Source organism: Phoenix dactylifera, unplaced genomic scaffold (assembly GCF_009389715.1).
Source record: "Phoenix dactylifera cultivar Barhee BC4 unplaced genomic scaffold, palm_55x_up_171113_PBpolish2nd_filt_p 001864F, whole genome shotgun sequence".
Lineage (NCBI taxonomy): Eukaryota > Viridiplantae > Streptophyta > Magnoliopsida > Arecales > Arecaceae > Phoenix > Phoenix dactylifera.
In genome coordinates this window covers 34,829-62,396 of record NW_024069154.1, presented here as the reverse complement: position 1 = coordinate 62,396, position 27,568 = coordinate 34,829, and the positions used below count along the sequence as shown (strand labels likewise).

Here is a 27,568-nt window from a genome sequence, read left to right as displayed (position 1 = left end):
TTGGGCCAGGTTTGAACCACAACAAGATTGATGAATGGAGAGAGATGGAACAAAATTTTGTTGAGAGCAGGATGAAAATGACTAGTAGCAATGAGAGATGAAATAGAGAGATTGTTGGAGAAAAGTTAGAGCATGCGATAATGTGAAAGTTATGCGGTGGTTTCCTTTAACCATAGCGTACATGTAATGATCGATAAAGCCAGTTGTCCCCCAAGATAAAGCCATGTGATCACGCCCGTCCATAAGAAAAGGGATGGTCAATATTTTTCTTCTAATTTTGCTTTAAAAAAATATTTCTTTTTTTTGGGTCATACTGCACTACAGGATATATTTTATTTTATTAAAAACCAACAAAATGAGCTACATGTCGCGGAACCAAATTGAAATAAATTGCTAATAACCAAGACACAGACTCGCGTATGCCTCGCGCATCTTTTTCCCATTTATCTCGACCTTGACGCCACGCGAGAAAGCTGAGCGCGTAGAGTAGCGCTCTCACTGATGTCTCTCTTCCGTCCACGAGTCGTCCGCCCTGGAGGGATCCAGAAAGAAGTGCAGTTTTTTTTAAAGGTGTAGCTTTATCAAACTACCCAAAATTATCAAGATAATAAGATGCATTAATCGGGGGAAAGAATGCAACGACACACGGCGCGACGTATATAACTTCACTCACACCGACCGTGGTACGTGGGACCACCACTCACGTGATGAAGGCGGATTGTAGTAACGATTATTTGTTAGACCGTGGGTTGTCACAGGGGCGTGCATATGATATTTGGGAATCCCGTTTTCCCTTCTTTGGCGAGGAAGGAAGCCCGGAGACGATCCCGCGATCCCGACCGACCGATCGATCCAGGCGGGGATCGAGCCGGTGCGAGGGTTTGGCTTCTCATCCTCAGGAAATATATACCCATCGAGGTTTGCCTGAAAGGGGGTTCCAGAGGCGGGGAGAGAGAGAGAGAGAGAGAGAGAGAGAGAGAGAGAGAGAGAAGGAGATTTGATCGAGAGAGAGCAAGAGGAGGAGGAGAAAGAGAAGAGGGGATGGGGGATTACCACAGCCGTGGCGGCGGGCGGGGGCATGGGTGCTGCCCCCCGATGGATCTGTTGCGCTCGGAGCCGATGCAGCTGGTACAGATCATCATCCCCATCGAGTCCGCTCACCTCACCGTCTCCTACCTCGGCGACCTCGGCCTTCTCCAATTCAAAGACGTACGATTCCTTCCTATTCTCCTCAATTCTTGATTTCATCTCTATGTCTCGTTGAACTTTGTGAACTTAAATTGTTGCTGCAATTATTGCCGTGATGAAACCCTAGCGTGGATCTGATGGCAAGATTTTTTTTTTCTTTTGTAAAAATAATATCTCGTTTGCGTGGTTGGATTTCTATGTGCTGCTTCCATTTTCTGATTGATAAGAACATGTGACATCTCCTCTTTCTGATTTAATGCATCTTTTTTATGGTTCGTAATCATTTCTTATTTGAAAACTTTTTAATAATAAAAAATAAAGTTTAAATGCTTTCGCAATTATCTTGGCAGTTTCAATTTTGATAACCATGCCATGGAGCATGTACATCGTGTAGGTGATATAATAGTTGGACTTTATTTTCCTTTCCCCAGCTCAAGTTGCCTTTTTTTCTTCAAGGAAAAGAATCGTCCAAAGGCCCAATCCAAGTTATTAAAAAAAGGAACAGGATATAGAATGGCTAGCATCAAATAGCCTTTTGTGAATTTTAATTTTAAGTAATTCTTCCTTTGATTATAAGAGCTTATATTTTCAATGATGGATGTCAGATTTCACTCAGATGGTTGTGCAGGACACTCTATCTGATTTTATTGGATAATCGGTTTGACAAGGATGACATGTCAAACTTTTCTGGGAACGGGGTAAGGGTTTAGGGTTATGAGGTGTTCATTATTGTCAGTTTTTAGGCTCCTGATTGCTTAAAACTGTTGCACATGAAGATCGCCGGAACTCCTTTTTGGTTTTTCCTGAACCCATGTGATCATCAATACCACTGATACTAACTGATCAAAGGGTTTACATTGGTATCATAGAATGTTTACCTGTGATTGCTATTAAGAAATTGTTTATGATTGATGATATAATCAGAATGGGAAACTTTAGTTTGTTATGACTTGTAAGTATGCATCTTATGGAGTGTGGATAATTTCAACAGGAACGCTACCCATCAAGGTGCAACCTCAAAACATTTGCTAATCTGCTTCCATCTTTGTTTTTTCTTTTTATTCTTTTTCTTTTATCCCTTTTGGCAACAGAACAATTACTTTCAAGGAATCCATCTGCAGGTTCTTTTGGATATTAGTCTTCAATTTATACCTTGTGGTCTGTTTTAGTGGATCATCTTTTGGAGATCCCAATTTGCACCTATAAGATCATGTGGTTGTTCATCAACCTTGTGGTTGTATCATCTGAATTTATGGTTTGATTCATGACCATGAAGTCTTGAGAACTTTCAAAACCAGCTCTGAACCCGATGCCAATCCTCTGATGGCATGCAGTCTATTAGAGAATATCTGGTGGATTGACATTAGCTTGGTGTTGTTTCTTTTTTGTGTGGTTGTTTCCTTTCAATAGTGTCACATCCTAGGCAGCTAACTTACTTAAGAGGGTTGAATAGGAACCTGAGTTAAAAAAAGCCAATATACTGCAAAAGATAGTGGGAAAAATTAACCAGGATGCAGAAATCATGGTCATAAATCAGGTTGAATTGTACCTATAAGAAGGGTTAGAGCTGCATTGATGTTCAATTATCCTACTAGTGACAGTACTATTTTCTACTTTACAACTTTCATGTTGTTGTTGTTGGCATTATTCTATATAAATCTCTCATATGCACATATTCTTATTTACTTTTCTTGCTTCGTAAAGATGATTAGGGCTTATAGTCTTTTGTTTTCTTATTTGTATTTTTATCTAAGTTTGCTATTTGAGAACTATCGAAACTTGATTCCATGTTCCTCTGCATCTATCTTGCCCTCCTAATTATGGTTATTATGATGATTAGTAAAACTCTAGCATTTAATTTGTATGGTAAAAGCTCCATATTCTCTTAGATGAGGGCATCATGATATAGATTGGTCTATGAATTTTTCTTCCATATTCTTAATTTAATATCTCTATTTTCTAGTCACATTCCCCTTGACCATCTGTTTTGCTACTTTGTGTTTGTTTTCAGGGTATTAACTAATTGATCCCATCACCAACTAGAAGCCTGCAAAATGATAAACTAAAAATATCCTTTTTGCCCTCAAGCACCTGCAACAACATCATTCCTATTTTTGTCTTGGCAAATCCTCTGAAGAGCTATTCACACCAGTTTTTCTCTTTAGAGTGAACAACCCTGCTCCCCTTGTATCAAAATTTGCGGCAATGCCTACAACCTAAAATAATTCTGATTCGATAAGCTACCTCTTGTATAAAAGTTCTCCTAATAAGCTAATGATGCTAACGTAATATTGATGTTCACACCAAAAAAGTTTTTTCATATTTTATGATAAGTGCTTCCTTATAATTGGTGAAGGGCCTAAAGGCTGATAATTTTTTCTTCTTACTGGTTATAAAGAGACACACTATAGAAATGTATTATATTTCCTTTAATAGGATAGGGGTGACTCACAACTATGGAAGGATTTTTCCCCTGTTAAACCTTGCTGGTGCATGTTGATCGTTAAAATTATTTGCTATAACAACATTCATCATTTTAATCTGTTGCTGACCTTTTAAACATTCTAAAACTTCATCTTACTGATTTTTCCCTACAACCCGTATCCTGCAGTGCTTCATTTGTAATTTTGAGTTTTCATCATTGATAGAGCAACACATCTACTCTTGCTGTATCTTGTTGAGATCAATTTCACCAGGCCAACAAGTCTAATTCTCCATTTATAAAGGCGTTGTCTGTGGATAATAGTATAACCAATTGAGTCTTTGAGAACTCGCATGACAATCTTGTAACCTTACATCAACTGTTTCTGACATCACACTATAGAGTAGAAAAAACAACAGAGTGTTGTCCTTGCTGTAGTATAGTTATACTTGGTGGCTTCCCTTCTTATTGGTGATAGGAAGGTGATCCGACCCTGGACTTGGGCTTTATCCTTTTCTCTAAATGAACATTGTTACCTTGTTCTAGGTTGCTACTTGAGCAGCATAAAGCCAATTTAAGGTTCTTTCTCCATTTATCTCACCATATTTCCCCGAAGAGATTGTCATCTTGATGATTATCATAACTCATTTGTCCATTCCATAATGGGATTGTTTTTGATTGCTATCAAGCATTTAATGAGAAAACCATGATACAGTTGTGCTTTTGTACAATATTGTACTAAACTTATGACGTCCAGAAGATCGAATTAAGAACATTAGTTCTGGTTGATGCCATCTTTTGTCATCATTGCTACTTCTGTCTTGGTTGAGCTTATAAAGAATCAATAATAGCTGTAAGGCCTTCAACAGTGTTTTTTATGAACATATTTCTGTTTATATAATATTAATTTTTGTATTTCTTTTTGCTGTAATGTGGTTAAGAATTTGAGAAATGGATTCCTCCAAAATGCCAACTTATCTTCATAAAGTTTTTTCTTCTTTCTATAGTTCTCATTTGCATGCTTTCCATTCCTTGAACCATTTGTTCAACTATTTGAGCAATTAGTGTAGTGGTAAACAGATTTTCTGTAATTTCTGTTGTATCAGAGATTTGTTTCACTTATTCCCATGGCAAGGGTATTATTGATGATTAAAGAAGCTTGTTTCTCAGGTTTAGTATGGCAAAAATCCTACTCCATGTTAGATTGAGATATAATGCTTGAAATGGATTAAAAAATGCTGATCTGAGTTGGACACATAGAAAATCTGAAAAGTTTAAGCCTTCGAGCAATATGATAAATTTTTAGCTTAATATGAAATGTGAGTTATGCGCTTCATGTGATTATCTATATGATTCTAGTGGTTCTTTTTAGATTATTATTAATTTTTCTTTATCGTTTTAAAGTAAGTGACATATTATGCTAATCTTAAGTTTTGAAGCATAGTCAACATGGTTCTTGTTTTGGTTTTACCAACAAAACCCTGAAGTCAGCACAGGATTTAAATTTTGTGATTTAAACTCTATAACTGACATGACATAGCATGGAATGCTTGAATAGTTTTTGAGTTTGATTTGCTAATCATATGCAGAATGTTTTACTTTTGATCTAATATGGCAATTATTACAGCTTAATGCAGATAAGAGTCCTTTCCAGCGGACATATGCTAACCAGGTACTTTTGTTTTCTTTCTTTGCATTTACTTAATCTACATCAGTATTGTGTCTTTCAGAATATACTTCCATGTGAATCTTCTTGAAGATGCTGGTCATCTGGAAATTTATGCCAGTTTATACAATTGTCAACCATGGTTGGCTTAGATGTGCTTTCCAATTACTACTTATGCATGATGCTGAAGTCCTTGCAGACTTCGGTTATCTCATTTCTAATTTGCTATATATCATTTTGATCTTAGCTCTATAATATGTGTTTTGATACTGTGAAGTCCTTTTCAATTTGCCCTAACGTTTGCAAAATAAAATGAAATAACCTAGATTGCAGTTTTCTTTTCTTTTTTTCTCCCAGAGAAAAAATGTCAGCTTCATGACCCGTGTCAAAGTAGTTGTACACCCAATTAGTTGTGTATCACTGTTGCATGTTATTTGCTTTATATTCCTGAGCCTCCGGCTATGGCTTGAGACCTTGGTATTACTGTAATTTTTTTGGCTTTTAGATCATAAAAATAACAAATATACCTTGTGTTCTGTATTTTGTTTATAGATCTTCTAATTCAAAAGAAATGAAAGTAAAGAAGTAAAAGAAAATCATAGCAAACAGGCCTTGTTAGGTTTTTAAAATAATTCAGCAGTTATTTTCATTAATTTAACATCCATTGTTAGCAGAGTCTATTGTTACTTAATTTATCACAACTTCCATTGTTGTTATTTGAGGATTTTGTCCTCTTTTGGGTTCATTCTATTTTGCAATTATTTGATTAGATCATTGTTGTTAATGCATGGGATGTGATCTATTGAGAATTGATCTGTTAATCATGGCTGGAATTAGGTTTCTTTTTTTTGTCGTAAATGATGCAAAGATCATATGATACTCCAGATGCACCTCTGCTTAAACAAGTCACTCTAATTGTATGTTGGTTTTGTATCTATCTTTATATACTTAGATCTGAGATTTGAGTAAATGATGGGCCTATCTGCTGGCCTTCCGTTCTAGAAAGGACTTGATCATCTAGAGCTCTGGGGTCATGAGAGCAAACAATCCACTTGTTCTTAACCATAACCATAATGTACAAGTTTCATAGTGATTAATTTTGTGCCTTTTGGATTGTGTTGGTGATTCATTCCTCTCAAGGGATACTTTATTCTTTAGTATATTTTTTTTCAGAAATTTCTTTCATACAACATAGTTGCATATTATTTTTGGGATCTCTCTTCCTTTTTTGAGCTTACATAGGCTTGTCAATTGGGCATGTTTGACTTCCTTACAAAATCGATAGTGAAGTTAGTGGACCATGGAGAATTAGAGACAAATGGATGGAGTGGGAATTAAAAGAAGAGATGGATAGTTTTCTCCAAGAGTATGAGAAAAGATGTTCTTTGGTTGCCCTGTATTTTGCATGTGTGACGCATGCGGTTTACCAAAGGGAAAAGAGTATTTAGGGTGTGAACCGCCGTTGTAACCGCCCCCCCCCCCCCCCCCCCCCCCCAAAAAAAAAAGAAGAAGGGAAGAGAGTATTTATTGGATGTTTTGTAAATATACTCCCTTTTTATCTTCATTTGTTTCTTTCTCTTGTTTATTCATCCAAGAGTGCCAAGAGTGAACTTGGTGGCATGTATTTCTCTATTATAAAGCGGCGTATATGTTAAAGGTGAATGAGGTGTGCAGACTCAGGGAGAAAACCTGGGAGGATGAAATACATAAGGATGGTGATGAAAGGTAGGAGGTGGTGATGCATGGGGCCCATCAGCTGGATTTTGTTATAATAGTAGAGGAATTTTTCGTTTTCTTTAGAAGATAAATTGTGCTCAGGTAGTGCTTTTTGTATTTCCTATAGACAAAACAACTTTTTATGTTAAATGTGCTGCCTGCCTGTGAAAGTCTTTTAAGTCTGGACATTCTTCAAATTTGACACATCCCTAGTTTCACAACTTAGAATTTTCTGGTAATAATTATAGCAATGGTATCATCCCTGGACATGAATCTATCTTGTAGGCTACTTATCAATCTACAAAAAAGAAGTTGATTTTTTCTCTATAGTTACATTACCAGTCAGTAGCTTATGGTTTTCCCTGCTCCATTCTTTCCTGGTTGACGATTGGCTATCATAATTTCCTGTTAGTGTTATTATTTCCCATAAGCATTTTGTGTTTGGTCATTCTACAATTTAGACACGTAATTCATTTCATTGCGTAAAGGTTTTTCTTCTGCATGTTGAAATTGATAGTTATATCTGTAATAGTATGGCTTAGTTAATATTGTGTACTTTGTAATACTAAATTTAAACTGATTGCAGATAAAAAGATGTGGAGAAATGGCACGTAAGTTAAGATTTTTTAGGGAGCAAATGACAAAGGCAGGTATATCACCTTCAGCAATGTCTTTGACACAGACTCATATCGATCTTGATGACTTGGAGGTATTTTTTTCTTTTTTGCTAGCTAATTGACATACCACCATGCCTATATATGTAATGTCCAAGACTTAAGGCTTACTTTAAGCTTTGATGTGTTGACATAGATAAAACTTGGAGAGCTTGAAGCCGAGCTGATCGAAGTTAATACAAATAGTGAAAAGTTGCAACGCACTTATAATGAGCTATTGGAATATAAACTTGTCCTTCAGAAGGTATACATTTCTTTCACTCGTAGAATATTATAATGCACACAAACAAAGCTCGAACATTCATTATAATGTGGCAATATGGTAATATGTGTTGAGTTTAATGCTTATTCAAGTCAAGATACTAGATTTGCTACCTTGGGACATCTTATGGCGCTAACAGTAGCTTATCTTGACTTGCATATTTTTCTTGTAATTCTATTTCATTGCTAGTCTTTATGTGGCTCATCATTTGCACAAAAAGTAAAAGAGAAGGAAAAAAATGTCTTTTCTATTATATCTAAATCAATATTATTTCCATGATTTTATCTTTTAATTGATTCATCATTCTATTTTACATTTAAGCCTGAGAATACATAATAATTTTAGTTCTCATATGGTTGTTAAACAATGTGTTTTCCACTATTTTGCTCAAAACAGAACATAAGTCCAGAATACTTCAGTTATTTGTAATTCTAAACCTAAATGGGCCACCATATGTTTCAGCTTGTATCAATTGAAACTAGTTCAGCCTTACCTGAACACATTCTTTAAATGAGACTAATTTATCATGGTAAATTGGTCACAACTTGTGCTTGTTACCATCTATAAATATAAACAAGGTTTAAAATGCCGATACTGAACCTTTTACTGTCTCTACATCTGAACGATGTGGTACCGGTATGCTACGGAAACTAAAAAATTATCGATACCCACTAGAATGGTGTTCTGTCGGTATGCAGTGGTATGTCCAGGACATATCGGTACGGATTGTTTCGATATCCTGGCACCTGCATGGATGCTGGTTTTGGTTTGAAATGGCATGGTATTGACAATACTCTCCTGTTGTAGCAGTTTTTGAATCCATGAATATAAATTATACATATTTGATGCATATGTATATCTACACGAACATGCCAATCTATGTCTATCTGTATTTATAGATGTTTAGATGTGTGTTTATGTACTTGCATGCATGTGGAGATAGATCATGTGTTTTTTAATCCTTGACAGGATTGCATCACCGAGTCTGCAGACTACATCCTCCTGATCTGTTTAGTTATAATTTTAACTCAGTGTACTACTAAGTAAATATTGTATAGATCCTTTTCAACCCCTTTTCTTTAATCTCATTGCAATATTATTCTATTTTTAAATGATAAATGATCAAATTCAGGAGAAAGGTTAAGTTTGTGTATAATGTCCTTTATGATGCCGATACATCTTGCGCCAGGTTTAATTATTGTTATTATTTGTCCTTGATTTATTATTAAGCATATACTGAACATATGCTAAAGATTTGGTCTATTACTATTCTCTTTTCTGGATCATTTGGCAAAGCCTACATCCTTGCACTTGTAAGTTGACATTTGCAGTTATGGACCCCACTTATGTTCAATTCTAATATTACTGGGGTTTGAAGTCTCACTCCTTGAAGAAGTTGATGATTTGTCAGCTAGAGTTGTTTCCTTTCTGCGACAAATATAAAAGGTCAAAGAATTTCAAAATGCATCTGAACACAGTATGGGATGTAGTTATGGTTGACAAGGCCGCAAACTATTCAGTGACTTTGGGTTTTGTTGTGTGCCTTTAGAGATTCTAATTCCTTGTTATTGTGGGATGCAGAATTTGAAATCCAACATGGGAGAAACAGATCAACCTTGAGCAATTATTCAATTCCTTCGCACTTAATTTTGAGAAATTGATGTCTCTGAAGTGGAAGAAGCTATTTGATATTGGCATTCATGTACCTTTTGAATAAATGCTAAAGTGAATTTAATCTCATGGTTCCAAGAGTTTTTCTCTTTCTTATTGAAACATGATCGTTTGGTTTATAAGCCTGATGTTTTAGCTCTTTGATTTGTAGAATTGAGAAATTGCATGAGATCTATGTGCTTTATTTAAATATTTGGAAGATGTAAAATTATTTTGATTTTCTGGACATAGATCAGTTGATCATTACAGATCTGCAGTAGTCTTTGTAACTTGTTAGTGAAGAATCTCATATTATTTATGTATGATTAAGTGATAAAGTAATGATGCTCAATCCAGGGTTTTATCTTTCTGGAATTTGATCTGTACATTGTGAAGTTTCTGAAGATAAGAGGGTTTCTGTTATGTGGCACGGAATCCTGTTTTCATGGCCTTAAGATCTTATTCTTAAAAAATTCTACATTGTGAAGATGCTTCAGGGAAATTTTAGATATTGTAACTTAAAGTTTCTCGTCTTTAAACTATGGATGCATTTTCTGTCTTATTTCAGGCTGGTGAATTTTTCTACTCAGTTCAAAGTAGTGCTATAGCCCAACAGAGAGAGATTGAAGCACATCAAGTTTTTGATGGTTCTCTTGACAGTCCTTTGTTGTTGGAGCAAGTATAATTACAGACATACTCCACGCACTTTCTTTTTTCATTTTTTTCCGAATAATAATTCTAACATATTCTTCTTCAGGAAATTTTGGCAGATCCATCAAAGCAAGTAAAGCTTGGGTTTGTCAGTGGCCTTGTACCCAAAGAAAAGTCGATGGCTTTTGAAAGAATTTTATTCCGTGCTACCAGAGGAAACATGTACCTCAAACAAGTTGCAGTTGATGATCCAGTCACTGACCCAGTTTCAGGAGAAAAGGTTTACTCTTTTTACATGCAAAACTGTGCTAGAAGTCATGAAACTAAGCACCTAGCCTGCACATTGTCTTCTAATTAAACATTATTTACGTCCCATTATGCTTATGATTTTATGTTTCCAGTATTTGAATCCACTCACATGCATGCCTCGTTCTGAGTTGCATGTGTCTGTGTAAGAAGTTGTAGGCATCTTGCTATCATGTTGTCAATAGAGTGTACTTGGCACCAAGAAGAAACTAATAGTGCCAAGAGTGTTTTTACCTGTTCTGGTTTATACATGCTTGTTCTTTATTTGGTCTTAGGTAGAGTTCTGATTATGTTTTAAACATAAATACTCATTGATGACTAATTTTTTGATTCAAATAGTAGCCATGAATTTGTGTCTGTGCATGCTCATTGTTGATTGGTAAATGTGAAGCTGTGAACTAATGCATGGTTTCTTCCATACATGCCTATCCGCTTATCCTGTTGTTTATGTTTATCTACAGGTTGCCAAAAATGTCTTTGTAGTCTTCTACTCTGGGGAAAGAGCAAAGACCAAGATTCTAAAGATTTGTGAAGCTTTTGGTGCCAATCGTTATCCATTGACAGAGGATGTGGGCAAACAAATGCAGATGATTGATGAGGTTTGTGCACCCTTTTTCACTATTCTAGTTTAATCCTTGTGGCAGTTGTAATTATCAGTTAAAACACGTCAACATTTACGTCTGTGTTTCTGTGATGTTAATCTTGGACCCGACAACATTCTAATTTTATAGAATTTTTCTTCTCTAATAGAAAGTTCAGTATCGTAGACGTGTTTTCTAAGTACCATAAAAAATATATTTTTTCCGTAAAAACATTTACTGATGTGAATGGTTTATGTACCATAACCAATTTTGCCCTTCAATTATCCTGAAATAATACTGGATTTGAGTTTTATCTGCACTTCATTGTTTTCCTTTCCTAAAGTCTGGTTTACCTGTATGTGTGCAACTTTTTAATGATATTTTGATGATCAACTTATTTGGCAAGTTTGTTTTTGGTGTCCGTACTTTCTTCTATCTGACTGCTTGTTGCCAAGTAAGGTTTACTGTCTCAGTACCGGACCCTATACTGGTACCATTCTGTTACCCCGGTACTGGGCCAATTCGACATACTAACACTCGGTATGCCCCTCGTACCGTCTACCGGTATGGTACAGTATGGTCGGTACGACAAATGATTTTGCCAACTTTAAGGCCATGATATGATTCATACTGCAAGGCACTCACCTTTTCAGAGTTCTTTCACAACATAGTTAAGTATCGGATTTCTTATTGGTTCAATTTGGCAAACCAGGGTCCACATTGGAATCTTGCTTGACCCACAACCAATTTTTTGAGCCTGGAATTTGGTTGAGATATTATTCACGTTTCCCCTTTGTGTTGCATTTTAGTTGTTCGCTTGCTGTATTATCATTTTCTTATGTTTGTGGCGTGACTGGCGATGATGAACTTAAGTTCGGAGCAACGACTGCATCTGATTTTGGAAAATTATGATATGCTTGGTTTATTATACATGATATTGTTGCAACCATGTTAGATGGTGTGCATTGTTATGGGGCATTTAGAGAGAAAAAGGAAAGAAAAAATAAAAGAAAAGAGAGAAGAATAATAGAAAAAGCAAAACTTATTCTATTTTAAATAACTTGCAGAATTTTTAAATGTCCTTGAAACCTTGAAAGTTTGTCACTCTAGATGCATTCTTATTTAAGATATTATTACATCCATTAAACAATGTTCCTTCTCAGTTTGCTACCAGTGCACAGAAGCTTGTCCCTAAGCTTAACTTGGACTAGCTACGAACTATGACTCAAACCTTATGGCTAACCTAGCACTCTGCATCCTCCGGTGACCAAAAATAAAAGAGATGGCTTAAGAATAGTTACTCATAGATGTAAGAATACAAAAGGGATTTCCCCTGCCCAAATATTATGATGAGGTATATTCCGTGCAACTCCACCAAAGGGATTCTTTTCCCTGTGCACCACAATGAATGTTCAACCATTTATCTTAGATTTGCTTTTTGGGGTGCACCTATTGGATGTTGCCTTGATCATGGGGTGTGTGGACCATTACATCTGCACCTACTTGTTTGTATTGAAGTTGTGCTTTGCTACTACAACCTCTGTTCCAGGTGTTCTGGTCTTAGGGCTTGAGATTGCAATCTTGAGACCATTGTGAAGGTTTCTGGAGGCACTGTGGAAGGCCCGACCATCTAAGGGAAATAATCTCTGTAGGATACAGTCCACTGCTGCCTTTCGTTCATTTATCATCATATTGTTGGAGGATCGTTAAATTTTGTGAGCATTGATTGGTTTTTCGAAGGGTTCAAGTATGATATTCAATTGTCCAGTGGATGTGAAAGTTACTGAGTTAGATTCTTTTTCAAAAGGACAATGTGTAGCATGAAATCATGGTCATTTCATGTTTTCCATATATGAGAATCATCAGCCTTTTAGATTTGTTGCTAGTGTTATGTTTCCATGTTTATATCTGCTCCAATTCTTTTAAGGCAGTGTTGCTGATGCACCTATTATGATGACTACCTATTGAAGGGGGTGTATTTACCAGCTCAAATATTCTCCAACCATGACTCCGGATCAGTTTTGGGTTGGTTGGGAATGAGATGGACCCAGACTATACCTGAATTAGTTCTTCTGGCTTTAAGAAATATAACCAGGTTGTCATTCTTCTAGCAGAAAATTGACTCACTTTGTAGTTGGCCTGTTGCCGTAGTGGGCCAACTTGACCCATTTGCATTCTTGCTTGTATGGTGGTGTCTTAGTCATAATTTTTTAGATACTTAAAAGATTTATAGTTTTGGCTTTTGTTCTTTTTGAATATCTTAGGACTCGTTTGTTTCGCGAAAAAAAAAATTCTTAGTTGATTTATGAGAATATGATGCCTGGGAAAATGATTTTAGCATGTTTAGTTGATCGTGAGAAAGTGGCACATCTCAGAGTGGCTTATGTTTGGCTGAGCATCTACTTTTCTGAGAAAGTTGTATGAAATACCTATTATACTCTTAATAAAGAGAAAGACGTTACCCATGGATTTTGATGGCTTAAGGGTACTTTTGGAAAAAAAAGAGACCCCAAATTTCTAAAAAGCGGGAAAGTAGTTTTTCTATATCTTTCATGGGTTTTTCTTTCCCATGAAACATAGAAATCTTATTCCCATGGGAATGTTGCTTTTTCATCTCTCTCCTTTGAAAACTCCAACCAAACAAGAGGTATTTCTTTGTTTTTCCGTTGACCACACTTTTCATCCTTTTCCCGCAAACCAAACAAGTGCTTAGTGTTTGAAATGTGTTGTAAAATTCAAAGTTTTTTGACCAAAGCTCCTCCTCAGGTTTGATAATTGCATGTCATGTGTTTTGCTGGACCAAACTGCCCGGTTCGGTCGCCATCATGCTGTACCGACCATGAAGCAAGCTAATGTTTTAGAAAATTTGCTTTCCAGATCGCTCTTAAATTTTCAAAGTTAATACTATATTTTTGGAGTTGACTAAGAACCCATGTATTTTGATCTTAATATGGATTCAGATTTTATAAAGTTCAAAAAGTATTCTTTAAATTTCAGAAGTTAATCAGTTTCTGTCTGTCAAAGTAACTAAGCATCCGTTAGAGATCTTGTTTTGTTATTTGCCATAGAAGTTGATGCATGGCCAAAACATGTTGCCTTGTCTGGGTTTATGGCCTGAGGGTTTTGAACGCTTCTTTCCAACTTGGCTCCTCAAGTTTCAAATTTAATATTACGTTTCTGGGGCTGATGAATAATCTGTTGATCTTAGATATTAATATGGACTCAGATTGTATAGAGGTACAAAAATATTCTTCAAATTTTTAGAAGTTAATCCAAGATCTGTTTGTTGAAGTAACTAAGCGTCGATTGAGAAGCATTGTTTCTTTGTTTGCCTTGGAAATTGATGAATGGAAGCACAAAATGGTACTGTTAGATATACAATAATTCTATGATTTGCAATTTTACTAGAGTCTATGTTCGCCCACTCAAGCTCAAAAGCAAGTCCTCCACACTGGTAAATATGATAGCAATTTTTCCATTGATACTGCTGAAAATTTTGCCCCTCGGTCTGCAATAAGTCGAAAAAGAATGCTATCTGTCCATTTTTATAGGATTCTTAGTTGAATGCTAAGGCTGCTAGGCATGTAAACTATGCAGTATGGCAGGGTAATATCAGTGCTCTATGGATCTGTACAACTTTTTGCATGGTTTTGAACTTCATACATGATTATTTTTGTTTGACAGTATCAAAAAGCATTATGTTCCATGATGATGTTTATGCACTCTTGCATCTTCTTAGGCATTTCAATGGTGAACAATAATTGCTGAGTTAAAGATATTGCTTGTTGCCCTATTTTCATCTTTAGGTCTGTTAGATACTTCAGCTTGCTTCTATTTTATTTTTCTCTCTTTAATTAGCAAACTTGTCTTGTTACTTCTACTTTCTATCCTCATGTGGATAGTAGATATCTTTTTAGTATTAGTTAAAATTATCTGGATAGTATTATCTAATTATATGACAAGTGAGTTTTATACTTTTGTTTAATGATTGACGTGTGATGGGACTCGTTTTTTTGTTCTCAATTTCTAGCTGTTAGAACCATGTATAGTTTTATCTGAAGTTTGGAGCTACTGGATTTTTAGGTGTCAGGGAAAATCTCAGAGCTGAAGACCACAATAGATATCGGATTAATTCAACGTGATAATATGCTTAAAAATATAGGCTATCAGTTTGAGCAGTGGAATCAAATGGTAAGTTTGATTCTTTTTTTATTTGTGTTTTTGTGTTAAAATCACTTAGAAATCATATATCCTGTTTCCTTTGAAGTTATCATGGGCTTTTATTCATTTATTTTTACATTTTTCTGTTGCTACTCAAAAACATTTGGTCAGTAGCATGTCAGCATAGACATGTTCTATGATTTCTTGAATTTCACCAAAGCTTAAATTTTCCAGGTAAGGAGAGAGAAATCTATATACCACACTCTAAACATGCTCAGCCTTGATGTGACAAAGAAATGTGTGGTTGCCGAGGGCTGGAGCCCTGTTTTTGCAACTAATCAGGTATCTCTTTTTAACTATTTTTTAATGTTGTGAGGTCTTGCTTGGTACAAATTTTCTGTTATTGTAGTGTTCTGTATCAATGGCCCATAAGCACTCTATTGAGCTCACCTTTCCAGGTTCAAGATGCATTGAAGCGGGCTACCTATGATAGCAACTCCCAAGTTGGCTCTATTTTTCAGATTCTCCATACGAAAGAATCTCCACCGACATATTTCCAGACAAACAAATTTACTTTAGCTTTCCAGGAAATTGTTGATGCTTATGGGTAAGTTGAATGGGCTTAACAGGAAATTTTTATCTTTTACATGGTCATGCATGAAAACTGAGCTATTCTTATAATACACATGTGCTATGTGAAGGTATTAGAGTGCTTGACAGTATAAAAAAGGTAATCCATTTAGAAACTTAAATTAAGCTGCAAAATTTAAATTGGCTCTAGTTTTGCTGTTTGTGTACTTAATATTAATCTGTTTTTTAATATTTTGGCCCCTATACAAAAGAGGAGATAATTCAGAAGAGAGTAAATACTAGTATATAGATAATATATTGCAATAAATGCTGAAGAGAACATTGCAGTAAACATTTCTGCTACATTGATGTCAACTTGATATTAGTCAAAATCAAACTTTCTGATCTAAAGAATGGAAAAAAATGATGATTCAACTTTTAACATAATAGCTTCGTGAGTTATAAATGTGACATCTGGAGATACTGCCAGAAAATAATTTCCTGAATAATAAATTTTTATACTTTGTTCTCTTGCTGAACCAAGTAATGGTTTTAGGATACCATTATATGAGTAAATTGTTTAGCATAGACATGGTTATGATGGTTAAGAAAGAGACTATACAAAGCAAAATCATGGATATGCTGCAAAAGTGTATACGCTACAAAGCATGGTTATATTCATATAATAATGAAGAGGGTCATGTATACGCTGCAAAAGTGTGTCGAATATAGCAAATTGAGCTCAAGAATTGGTTGTAGTGTATTGCTAATTGTTTTACATTTGTAAGCAACAAGGTTTTAAATACCTTTACTGAACCCCATTTAGTTTTTCTGTTGGAACGGAATGGTATGAGTGTGATACAAGTATAGACAGTACATACCGAAACTTATAAATTCTAAAAAATTGAAAAACCATTGGTACGGACCGGCACAGTATTGTTAGTATGTATCGATATGGACCGGTATGCACCGATATGGATTGCTATAGACTGGCACGTCTGGTACATATTGGTATACATACTGGTGTTGGTCTCGCATTGGAATAGTGGTACTGGTTGTATCGTCCCATTTCGGTGGTTTTTGAAGCCATGGTAAGCGACGATAGAGGCTCTTCCCCTTGTGAATAGCAAACCACCACTAATATTGCAATACCTATTGGTTTAGGCTAGGGCTCATATAGTTTGTCGCCACTGAGGCTAATCTAAGCTGCTTCTAAAAATGTTCTTACTTTGTAAGAAATCAAGCTCAATTTTTTTATCCTTGTTTAGTCATCTCAAAACCTCTCTTACTAGATTCCTTGCATTGCCAATGCATTTTGGGGAACAATGAACATTGTATTTCCCTATTGGCGTCATTTTAGAACTTCTCTTTTTCTGTATCTGTGCCTCTCATGTCACTTTATGTTGCTAAAAGGTCTGTAAAGATAACATTTGCATAATTGTCATGATTAATATTCTGTATATAGTGGTCAAAAAAGCTCTTTGTAGGGAACATCCCCAAGCTTTGTTCGTAACAATGCCACCACGTCTTGCCTTCTTGTTATTCTTCACCCATAATCTGTAATTTACTCCTTTTGTTTTAAAAGCTTAATCATATTTTGTGAAGCTCCAAATTGCATTATGCAGTAAAGCTAAAATTCCTATTATTGGCATGTAATTGGAAATGTGATCTAGAAATTTTGTTATTTAGGTTTTTTTGGTCGATCTTGCCTATTTTTATAACATGCCTGCTATAATTTACTTTTTCAACATGATTTTTAGAGGTTATTTCTTGGAGAAGTTTTTGTTACTGAATTATCTGTTCATTGTGAAAAGGGAACAGTCTTCTGTGAATCATTTTGGCTAAAAGTCTAAAACGTACATCCACACACATATAAAACAAACATTTAGTGGCTGCTGGATGACAACATTGTTTCGTGAAGCATTCATTTCGTGTGAATCATCTATTTCTGTCAAGGATGGCAATTCTAAACTGTGATTATCTACTGCATCTTTTTGTTTATTTAGATTATGTAAATGTATGCATAGGCCATCAATAAATTGACATGCTAATATACAATACTAAAACAATCATGTGTCTCACCTTTAATTTGTTTTTTTTAAATATCTGATACATTGGAATGTTAATCGCCTTGAAGATGGGGACTTGTTTTGTCAATTTCCAGGAGAATCTACCTAATATTGTGGCTTATGCTTATTGCAGGGTTGCCAAATATCAGGAAGCAAATCCTGGTGTTTACACTATCATTACATTTCCTTTCTTATTTGCAGTCATGTTTGGTGATTGGGGTCATGGTATTTGCTTGTTACTGGCAACTTTGTATTTCATATTCCGAGAAAAGAAACTATCTTCCCAGGTCAGCTCTTGAGGGCCTCTGTCTTTCACTGTATATGCTTCAATTCTTTATAGCCGTGAATGCTGATCGTTCTTGGTAGCAATGAAGTTTGTATCGTTTAACTTTTTCTTGTAAATTTCGTTTCTTCTTGAAGTTGCTACTCTAAATAACATAGAAGTTTTCTATATTCAATGCTGCATATGATTATACTTTCTGACTGGTTAAATATGTCATGATCATTATAGACAAATTTCTAAATGAGTTGCATATCATATCTAAGGAGATGCCAAGAAAAAAACACCTCAATAACATGGAGACAAAAGCAACCCGAATATTTACGACTATGAATTTGGATTATTGTTGTGATAAATACACTCATGAATAAAACAATAATGTAAAATTATTAAGTCTGTTATATTGTTGCTACAAAGTCTTGCTAGATTATCTAAAACCATCCATTTTTATTCTACATGCGATGCTGCCATATTGCATATGGTAGATGTTGTCTTAGGCTAATATATTAGGCCAATGTGAAGAATAAATTGCATTACTGAAATGAGTCTAATGAAGCTTGGTCTCATCCTTGAAACAGAATCTCGAATTATTCTGCATCCAGGAAAAACATTATGAAGATGAACAAAAATTTTCTGCCTTATGAAGAAGACTTACAAATCTTTGAAAATTTTGCTTGGTTGCTCCACCTGAAGATTCTGCCACAAAAAGGATGTTTAAGCCTATATATAATGAATTAGAAGTTGGCAAAGACATATAAATGCATACGAGGTGTGCAAACTTACATAGAAAGCATTAAGCTTAGAGGTGCAGTTAAATTTGTTGGAGGGTCTTTGTCATCAAATCCTAGAGATTATGAGAAAGAACAATGAAGGATTTGTTGAGGGATATAAGCCAATTACTGGACTGTGTTTCTTTAAACTAAGGGAATAATGAGGGCTACATCATGTAACCAACATATTTTTTCTCTATTATTATTTAATAGTGTCAGATTGGTGTTTAGGACTTACTGAGGAAGTAAAATCTTTTTGGCTCTTTATCCTAAAATTAGTGCTTAAGAAATTCATGCAGTTTTTTGTATCAGACATTCCCTTCTTTCCATTTAGATTTTGACTCTGATGAGTATAGAGGAACCTTGAAGGGTTGTTCCTCAGTTGCATGTGCTTAAACAATGGAAACAAGAAGGCAATTCTCTTTACCTACAAAAATACCTTTTAGCATTCCACGCTAGCCTCTTGCTTTGCAAGATGCCTTAACCAAGAATTGTTTCCCAAATTAGAGTGTCAATGTTAGGTAGGAAGCTGACTATAGAGCATTTCAACTTTATGGTTCATGCTTAATCCTGTAAGAAACCCAATATAGATGAGAGAAGATTTGTTGGTTTTCACATTTTACCAAGGATTTTTCATTAGAATTTGAGTTAAACCTGTTAAGGTAGTGAACAGTGATTCTTTATGATTTTGGATACATTTTTCTTGATGGAAAAATCAAGTTGGTGTTTTACTTTAATTGAGGAAAGGTTTAGGCAATTTTATAGTTAAAAGCTGATATAATGGACAGATGCTGCCCTGTGTATGTATGGCTCTTACCTATAATCCACCCTGGAAGTTTTTTTTTTTGCAATAAATATTATAGTTCTGAGCTTTGTTGCTATGAACCCTAGTGTCAGGATTCAGAAATATTGTAAAATGGTGGTCAGAAATTGGTACCTATTTAGCTAAACCCTGCATATTGATAGATCTTGGACAGAGTCAAGATTTGGTTTAGTTTAGAAGAGTTATTGGACTTTAAGGGCTGAATATAAATTTTATTTGCAGTAATACTAGTAAAGAGTTTCAATATTCACTTTAGGGTTCTAAGAGTAAGGATTTGTGAGACTCTTTTCTGAGAAGAATGGAGGGGAAAGATTGCGCTTGCCCCACCAGATGTTATTAAAATAATTAATTGAAATACAAGAGGCCAGAGGCCAAGATCCAATGCAGTGACTAGTACAGCAGAACCTTAGGAAACATGAAGATAGTTGAGTCTATTGAGGACAATAGCTTGGGACTCAGTATTCTCTCTTGTGCAAACATTGCACCACGAATTGAAGATTCTCAATACTGCTGAGGTGGCAGATGGCCATGAGGTCTTTCTTTTGAGAAAACCTCTACTGTTTCTTTCCCTCCAAACCTCCCATTGCACAGCAAGGGTGATCTGATCCCATGCCTTTCTGATATCCATAGGAAAATTTTCTTTCTCCAGCATGTCCACGGAGAAAGAAGAGTTGCAGGATGGCCCTTTATCCCTTCACAAAATGGCAGTGAAGGAAAATATGGTTGATAGATTCATAGTTAGCTTCATAAAGGAAACAACCCTGATGTTGTTGCTTCCCTTTCCTTGACAGAAGATCTTTTATGTGCAATTTACTTCTGAGAGCCAGCCACATGAAGACCCTCAACTTCTGCAGCTCTGCTGTCTTCCATAATGCTTTTATAGTAGGGATATAGTAATCTCTCCTGGTTTATTAAGCAGTGTGAGGAAACAGTGTAGCAATTATCCTTTGTATGCTTCCACAAATGCTTATCAGCTATTCTTAAAGGATAAATACCTGAAAGCACAACTATCAACTCACTGTACTCCTGATCCTGAGAATGGTTGATAGGTCTTGAAATATTGAGTTGCCATTATCTCCTCCCTCCAGCGCCACCGTGATGCCAAGGATTTGTTAGAGTCACTATGCTTGTGGATAGATTTTGAGATGAATATTAGATAAGATCTGCTTGCTGAACTGAGGAAAAGAATAGGGATGGATCCAGTAGAAGAACAAGAAAGAAGTGACAGAATGACTGAAGAAATCTCTTCATTAGAAAATGTCTGGTGCATGTCGAAAGAGGCAAAGAAGGTGAGTGAAATGAGAGAAGGGCAAGGGTTGAAACCTTCTGTCTGGCACTTATATTCAAAAATCCTGACCCAATCCGCTCGTAGCTGACCTTCGCCTTAATTAAAGGTGCTTAAACAAGGCCTTGAGTTTCAAGCTTATTTGAGCTTGGCTCAGTTAAGGGTATCAAGCTATTTAAAGATGGCTTGCATTCAGCTTGGCTCAAAAGTAGGCTTTGTCAAGCTCAATGGAATAGGAAGCACACCAAGCTTAATTTAGAGTTTCAGGCTCAGAATTTCAAGCTGAGCTTGATCAGTCAACTCTTGCTTAATTATACCTGTTTGCCACATCCATGATGCAAATTATGGATCAAGGTTTTATAAGGCAGCTATGATGCACAGGCAGTTGATATATAGCATATCACATATGTTGTAAGTGGCTGCATAAGCGGGTTCCTCTGCAGTTGTATTTTAAAGGTACTATGGAAAAATACAATTCATAAAATAGATAAAAGTAAAACGGAAAGATTTAAAAATTCATTAAAAATTTGAATATACACTGTTATACTCATTTTGAATCTTATTTGATTACAGCAGGACATGCTCACCTAAAAATATAGAAATATTTCTTTACAAAGTATTCCTCAAGCTTCAGGCGATGGAGAAATCTACAAATTATGAAATGATGAACAATAAGAAAACAAGCAACATGGATGCATGACCGATAACTAAATTTCAACTACATATTTGTTAAACCAGATAGATAGTCTTTAAGTTACCCATCTTTGAAGAGGCACTCAAAAGTCAATTGCCTTTTTCGATAAGAGTTACCTGACAAAAAGCAAGCATCCTCCGAATTCATATGTGCTTGAGCTGCATAGGCAAGTTACTTGGACCTGCATAGGCATTTGGTTCCGTACTATGCAGCACAACACCAATAAGGTGTAATCACCATGATGCATCTGCATATGTGAGTGCAAATGTGGATCTGTAATCATCATACAGAAGCCTTTTTTTTGGGGTACAGCATCAGACAGAAGCCTTGGAGTGAGCCAAAACACAATCGGACAGCAACATTGTTGCTTCATAAGAAACTCAGAGAAGCACATATAAAAGGAATCAACAAACAGCCTAGAAAACTTGATATGATGTCAGTTATGCATTAATACATCATGGGCTACAAACAACTAGTATTAGATATTCCAAACTATAAATATTATCCACCTTCACTGTTGATCGTGACTCAAACCCCTTATGCTCTGTCATAAACTTAGGGGGAAGGTCTTTGTTCTTCTATAAACCTCTTTATTCTATACATGAATGAAGGAAAATGATTAAAGAAGAGGATTAAAAAAGCATTAGTGCAAGAATGAAAAAGAACAAAAGGATATGCTATGCAACGTGCCTCCTTTGAAAGTAACTAAGCTTTCCGTCAGTGATAGTATTTTGACCTGTAGATGCATTGAAAATAACTTGCACATAATGGCTGTCATATCACTTCAGGTGGAATGCTGGATTATGTGATAAGTGAATGGCACATTCACGCACCACAGATCACAAATAGCCTGCCTTCCCCATTGCATGATATGAGCTTCAATTGTCCTTTGTCTTCTGACACAACTACTGGGCATATGTGCGGTGCACACTGCTTTGTGGTGCAATTTGCCTAAACATTAATCTGAACAGCACAACATTTTCGTGTAACAAAGGAAACTAGCTATATCAACATCACTGGTTCTCTGTGGATTCTGCATCTCAATGTAACTGTGGTGGCCTTTAGAATGTCGAACTTCAATTCTTGAAATACTATCTAGAGGAAGCTGAGGCATGTAATAGTAGCCATCTGTAAGGGATAACCCACAGTACTGTTTCAGGTGATTGATTCCAATGAATAAAATTCTAGCTTATCTAGCTCCTAAGAACATGGATCACCATTCCTTTTAGATGGAAAATGAATTCAGGAAACTTGTTTGCATGTTGGGCCTATAGTCATATCTTTGATGTGTTGTGAAAATTCTTATCATGCCCTTGAGCATAGAACATTTTTGTAATTCTCCTTTGCTTTTGGTTCACTTTTGCTTTGTCATGATTTTGTACTTCTGCAAGTTCAATCTCATTGAATTGTTTTGGTCTTAACAGAAGCTCGGAGACATAACGGAAATGACTTTTGGTGGCCGCTATGTGCTTATGATGATGGCAATGTTTTCAATTTACACAGGATTAATCTATAATGAGTTTTTTTCTGTCCCATTTGAGCTTTTTGGTAAATCTGCCTATGCATGCCGTGATCCTTCCTGCAGGTAGAGAAAAAGTTTGCATCTTGAAAGTTTTCACTGTTTATTACAAGACTTCTTTACTTTTTTTAATTTTGCTCCATTATAGAGATGCTACTTCAGAGGGCTTGATTAAGGTGAGATCGACCTATCCATTTGGTGTGGATCCGAAGTGGCATGGTAGCCGAAGTGAGTTGCCATTTCTCAACTCATTGAAGATGAAGCTGTCTATCCTTCTTGGGGTAGCACAAATGAACCTTGGCATTGTGTTGAGTTACTTCAACGCGAAGTTCTTTAGGAATAATTTGAATATCTGGTAATTTGATCTTGCTTACATAGATATCTCATGCAGAATCTAATACAATTGTTGCTTAATGCTCACATATGCTCCTTAGTGGTGACAGTACTTTGGTGATCATGTAGCATATTTAGAGCCTCACATTCTATGCTTATTTAGTCATTTTTATGCTAATATTGATATGCTATCTTGCGGACCAAAATGATAGTATGGAACTTGCTGGAGATTAGTATATCTTAAGATAATTGAATATGCAACAGCCAACAATTTTAATTCCTGCCAATGTTGAAATTTTCATCCTCATCAGCCATCTATTTTCTTGGAGACCTTGCACTTAATCTTAATATTGTTGGAAAGTGGCAACACATTGAACCTCAAACTTGGCATGTGCATTTTGTGGAAGTATGTAATCATTTGTGACTGGTAGTAACTTCAATGCCTCTCAGAATGACTTGAACTAGTAGACACTTTGCATTGTTTATGTGGCATGCATGTGTCTGACTGTGTGTATGCACAAAGAAGGGAGGATAGATGATTTCTTGGCATATACCTAGACATTATGTATAATAGACTATGGTTATTGTTAAAATAATGGTTATAATATAAGCTTTGGTATTCTGGTTTAGAAACCAGCCAACAACGATAAACTTTGACTATAGTTATTGGTATTCTGAAACCAGTCAACAGTTTACATAGTATTAGTAACATCTCTAGATCAAGGATATGATGGCATGCTTTTGTTTGTGTCTTTGCTACTCCCATTACTAAGAGAGAACTCAGAGAAGTTTATATTTTAATAGGATCTGCGAGGCATTTTTACCAGTTACCTGTCAAGAAACTTTTGAGCATAATATGTAGAGCTCCAAATAGTTCCCTATTCCCAAAAATCTAGGGTATTATAGAAGTGTCCTGCTGATCCACCAAGTGTAGATTTTGTCATGAATATCAAGTTATGGTTGATCCTGATCACAAAATCCATTAACATGCATTGCATAAGGATTATTGTGCTTATCAATGATCAATAGCATCCATGCATAAATATGTATTTTCTAGTTACTAACAACTGGAAATTTTGGTGATTGTGCATATGTTTTCTGTTGCAGGTACCAATTTGTTCCGCAGTTGATCTTCTTAAATAGTCTGTTTGGTTACCTGTCACTCCTCATCATTGTGAAATGGTGCACTGGATCCAAAGCAGATCTGTACCATGTAATGATATACATGTTCCTCAGCCCAACAGATGATCTCGGTGAAAACCAGCTATTTCCTGGCCAGAAAACACTTCAGGTTTGTGTGTTTACATCCCTACCATATTGTTCTTTACCAATACAACACGAATGTCACTCAGTCTGTCATCATTACCAGCTTGTGTTACTTTTGCTGGCCCTCATTTCTGTTCCCTGGATGCTACTTCCAAAGCCCATTCTCTTGAAGAAGCAACACCAAGAAGTATGTCCCTATCTTGCTTGCTTTTCTCATAGACCTCTGTATAACCTTGTGCTAATTTATGTGCATGCTTATTGCTTCAGAGACACCAAGGTCAATCATACGCCTTGCTACAGAACACTGAAGAATCTCTTGAGCTGGAGCAAGATCACAGTTCACATGGACATGAGGAGTTCGAATTTAGTGAAGTTTTTGTTCACCAACTCATACATACAATAGAATTTGTCCTTGGAGCAGTCTCCAATACTGCTTCATATCTTCGTCTATGGGCTCTCAGGTACTCCTTCCATCTTGGTAAATTATAGTCGTTGATAATGGATTATGCTTATATATTATAAGATTAAAGAATGGCTTACTGCACCAGTCCATTTATCGAGTCAAGGAACATGCAGTGGCCTTGGTTATTATTAAAGGCATTATTTAAGATGATTGATGTGCCATGTTGTCCGGATATGAAAGCAGTTGTTCAGCAACTGATCCTTGAAGTCCATATTTCTTATGCAAGTTCACATTGTTGCATATTTCTGTATTGATTTAGTTGTGTTAACTGCCAAACCGAAATTAAATGTGTAAGAATGTTTCATATCTTAAGCATTAGTCCAGCTTGTCTGATCCTGATGCTCTGGTAGCTACTGACACTGTTCGGTTCAATGTCTGCAGTCTTGCTCATTCAGAGTTGTCAAGCGTATTTTATGAGAAGGTCCTTCTTCTTGCTTGGGGGTAAGTAGTCTCTGTTTTGCAATTTATTTGTTAGATAAGGAATTTTTCTGTATGCTGAAGGTGAATGACTGGTTGTGCATCAGGTTCAACAATATCATCATTCTCATCGTTGGCATCATTGTATTCATCTTTGCGACCATTGGTGTTCTGCTTGTGATGGAAACGCTAAGTGCATTCTTGCATGCCTTGAGGCTTCACTGGGTGGAATTTCAAAACAAGTTCTATGAGGGAGATGGATATAAGTTCTCGCCATTTTCATTTGCATTGCTTGGTGAGGATGAAGACTAAGGATGGTATTCTTGATTCTAATTCACATGTGGCAGGTGGATGGCCTGCGGCAGCTTGAATGAATTGCTAGCCTTCGTTGTAAATGGGGAAAAAAAAATACCATACCATTCTTTTCTCCTTTTTCATTCGGAGGAGGAAGGCCAAGTGAACATATGGCCAAGCAAAATTAGTTTATTGTGTGGACAGGTTGTTCATTTGGGTTGCCCTAGTATGCTATTTATTCTTGATTGAGGACTAGAAGGCAATTCAAATGGTGATAATAAATGCTCTAGGTCTTTGCCTTATTATACTTGTCGGTGGTAACAAGTAAATTTTTGTCATAACCTTCCATAAGCTATTATTATCATGTTGTTTATATTATACAATATATTATTATGTTATAGAATAATTGGGATTGTGTGGGCAAATTTGCCCGATTTTATTATATCACCTTTTTTCCTCCACTTGTTTGCGAGGAACGTCCAAACAACAGTTGTTATTCCCGGTTAGCATCCAAACACAATAACGCGGCAAGTATAATCAGCGACTGGGGAAATATAGCATGTTTTTCGAAACAGAGGGTAAGGTTTGAACCTGCTAAACCTGGTGTAAACTCAACCACCCAGATAAGTTTTTCTTATCCTGATAAACCCGATTACCAATTCAAGCACAGCCCTAGAGTCACATGCAGCTAATTGCTTGCTTCAGTTGGCTTGCAATGGAGAGCTATAATAAAAGCAAGGGGTTATAATTTTGTAGCGGTAAGGTATTATGATCGTCTTTTGGTGGCTGGTGATAAATGCACATACTTCTGAAATTGATGGAATCTTGATCATGCAAGTAAAAGGTTAAAATCGATAATTAGATGTACGACAGAAGTCCTTTTATCTTTATTCAGTGGTCGCTTAATTACTCCATTATATTTTTTATTGAGGTCTGATTCCCCCCGGGGGGGGGGGGCATCTCAGACCAACATATATCAAGGTTAAGTAATGCATTGTGCCGTTATCGCAATACCTCACCGGAACCGTTATCAGCCATTATTATGCTTATAAGGTTGTTATTTACCTCAAGGAGCATAATTTGAATTTTTTTATATTAATCACTGTTGGAACAACCATTATAATGGTGTTATAAAAGAAAATAACAGAATACTTGAAAAATAACTGCTGGTCTGTACAATTATTTCTAGAGGAATTGATAATAAATAAATAAATTTTGAAAAAAATATTTTATCAATAGAAACGCACAAGAAAAATAATGATTATAATTTACATGGACTGCCATAATAGCCAATAACATATTACAATGACCGTCGTATTTTTCTCACATTATTTTATATTTATGTGTATTTATATGAATAGTGATGTAATATAGATATTGATATCCATACCTATTTAGGCCTTGGGCGAAACAAGCTGCAAGCGTCTAGTATCATGTAAAGCCACCATCAGTCCCCAAACTGCTTACAAAGCCTTGCACAAGTGGTGCCACTTGTATGGAGTGATATC

General features: G+C 35.9%; 1 protein-coding gene across 1 annotated transcript; it reads left to right on the top strand.

Annotated features, from left to right (window-relative positions):
* Positions 1–794: 794 nt before the first annotated feature.
* On the top strand, positions 795–26,453 carry LOC120109153 (V-type proton ATPase subunit a3-like). The gene is made up of 18 exons (XM_039122901.1): positions 795–1,209; positions 5,238–5,282; positions 7,579–7,701; positions 7,803–7,910; positions 10,147–10,257; positions 10,336–10,509; positions 10,997–11,134; positions 15,200–15,307; positions 15,512–15,619; positions 15,736–15,884; positions 18,050–18,203; positions 23,193–23,353; positions 23,436–23,642; positions 24,728–24,911; positions 24,990–25,073; positions 25,154–25,347; positions 25,731–25,790; positions 25,874–26,453. The coding sequence occupies exons 1-18, from the start codon at positions 1,042–1,044 to the stop codon at positions 26,076–26,078; spliced, it is 2,481 nt and encodes an 826-aa protein (XP_038978829.1). The 5' UTR covers positions 795–1,041; the 3' UTR covers positions 26,079–26,453.
* Positions 26,454–27,568: the final 1,115 nt, after the last annotated feature.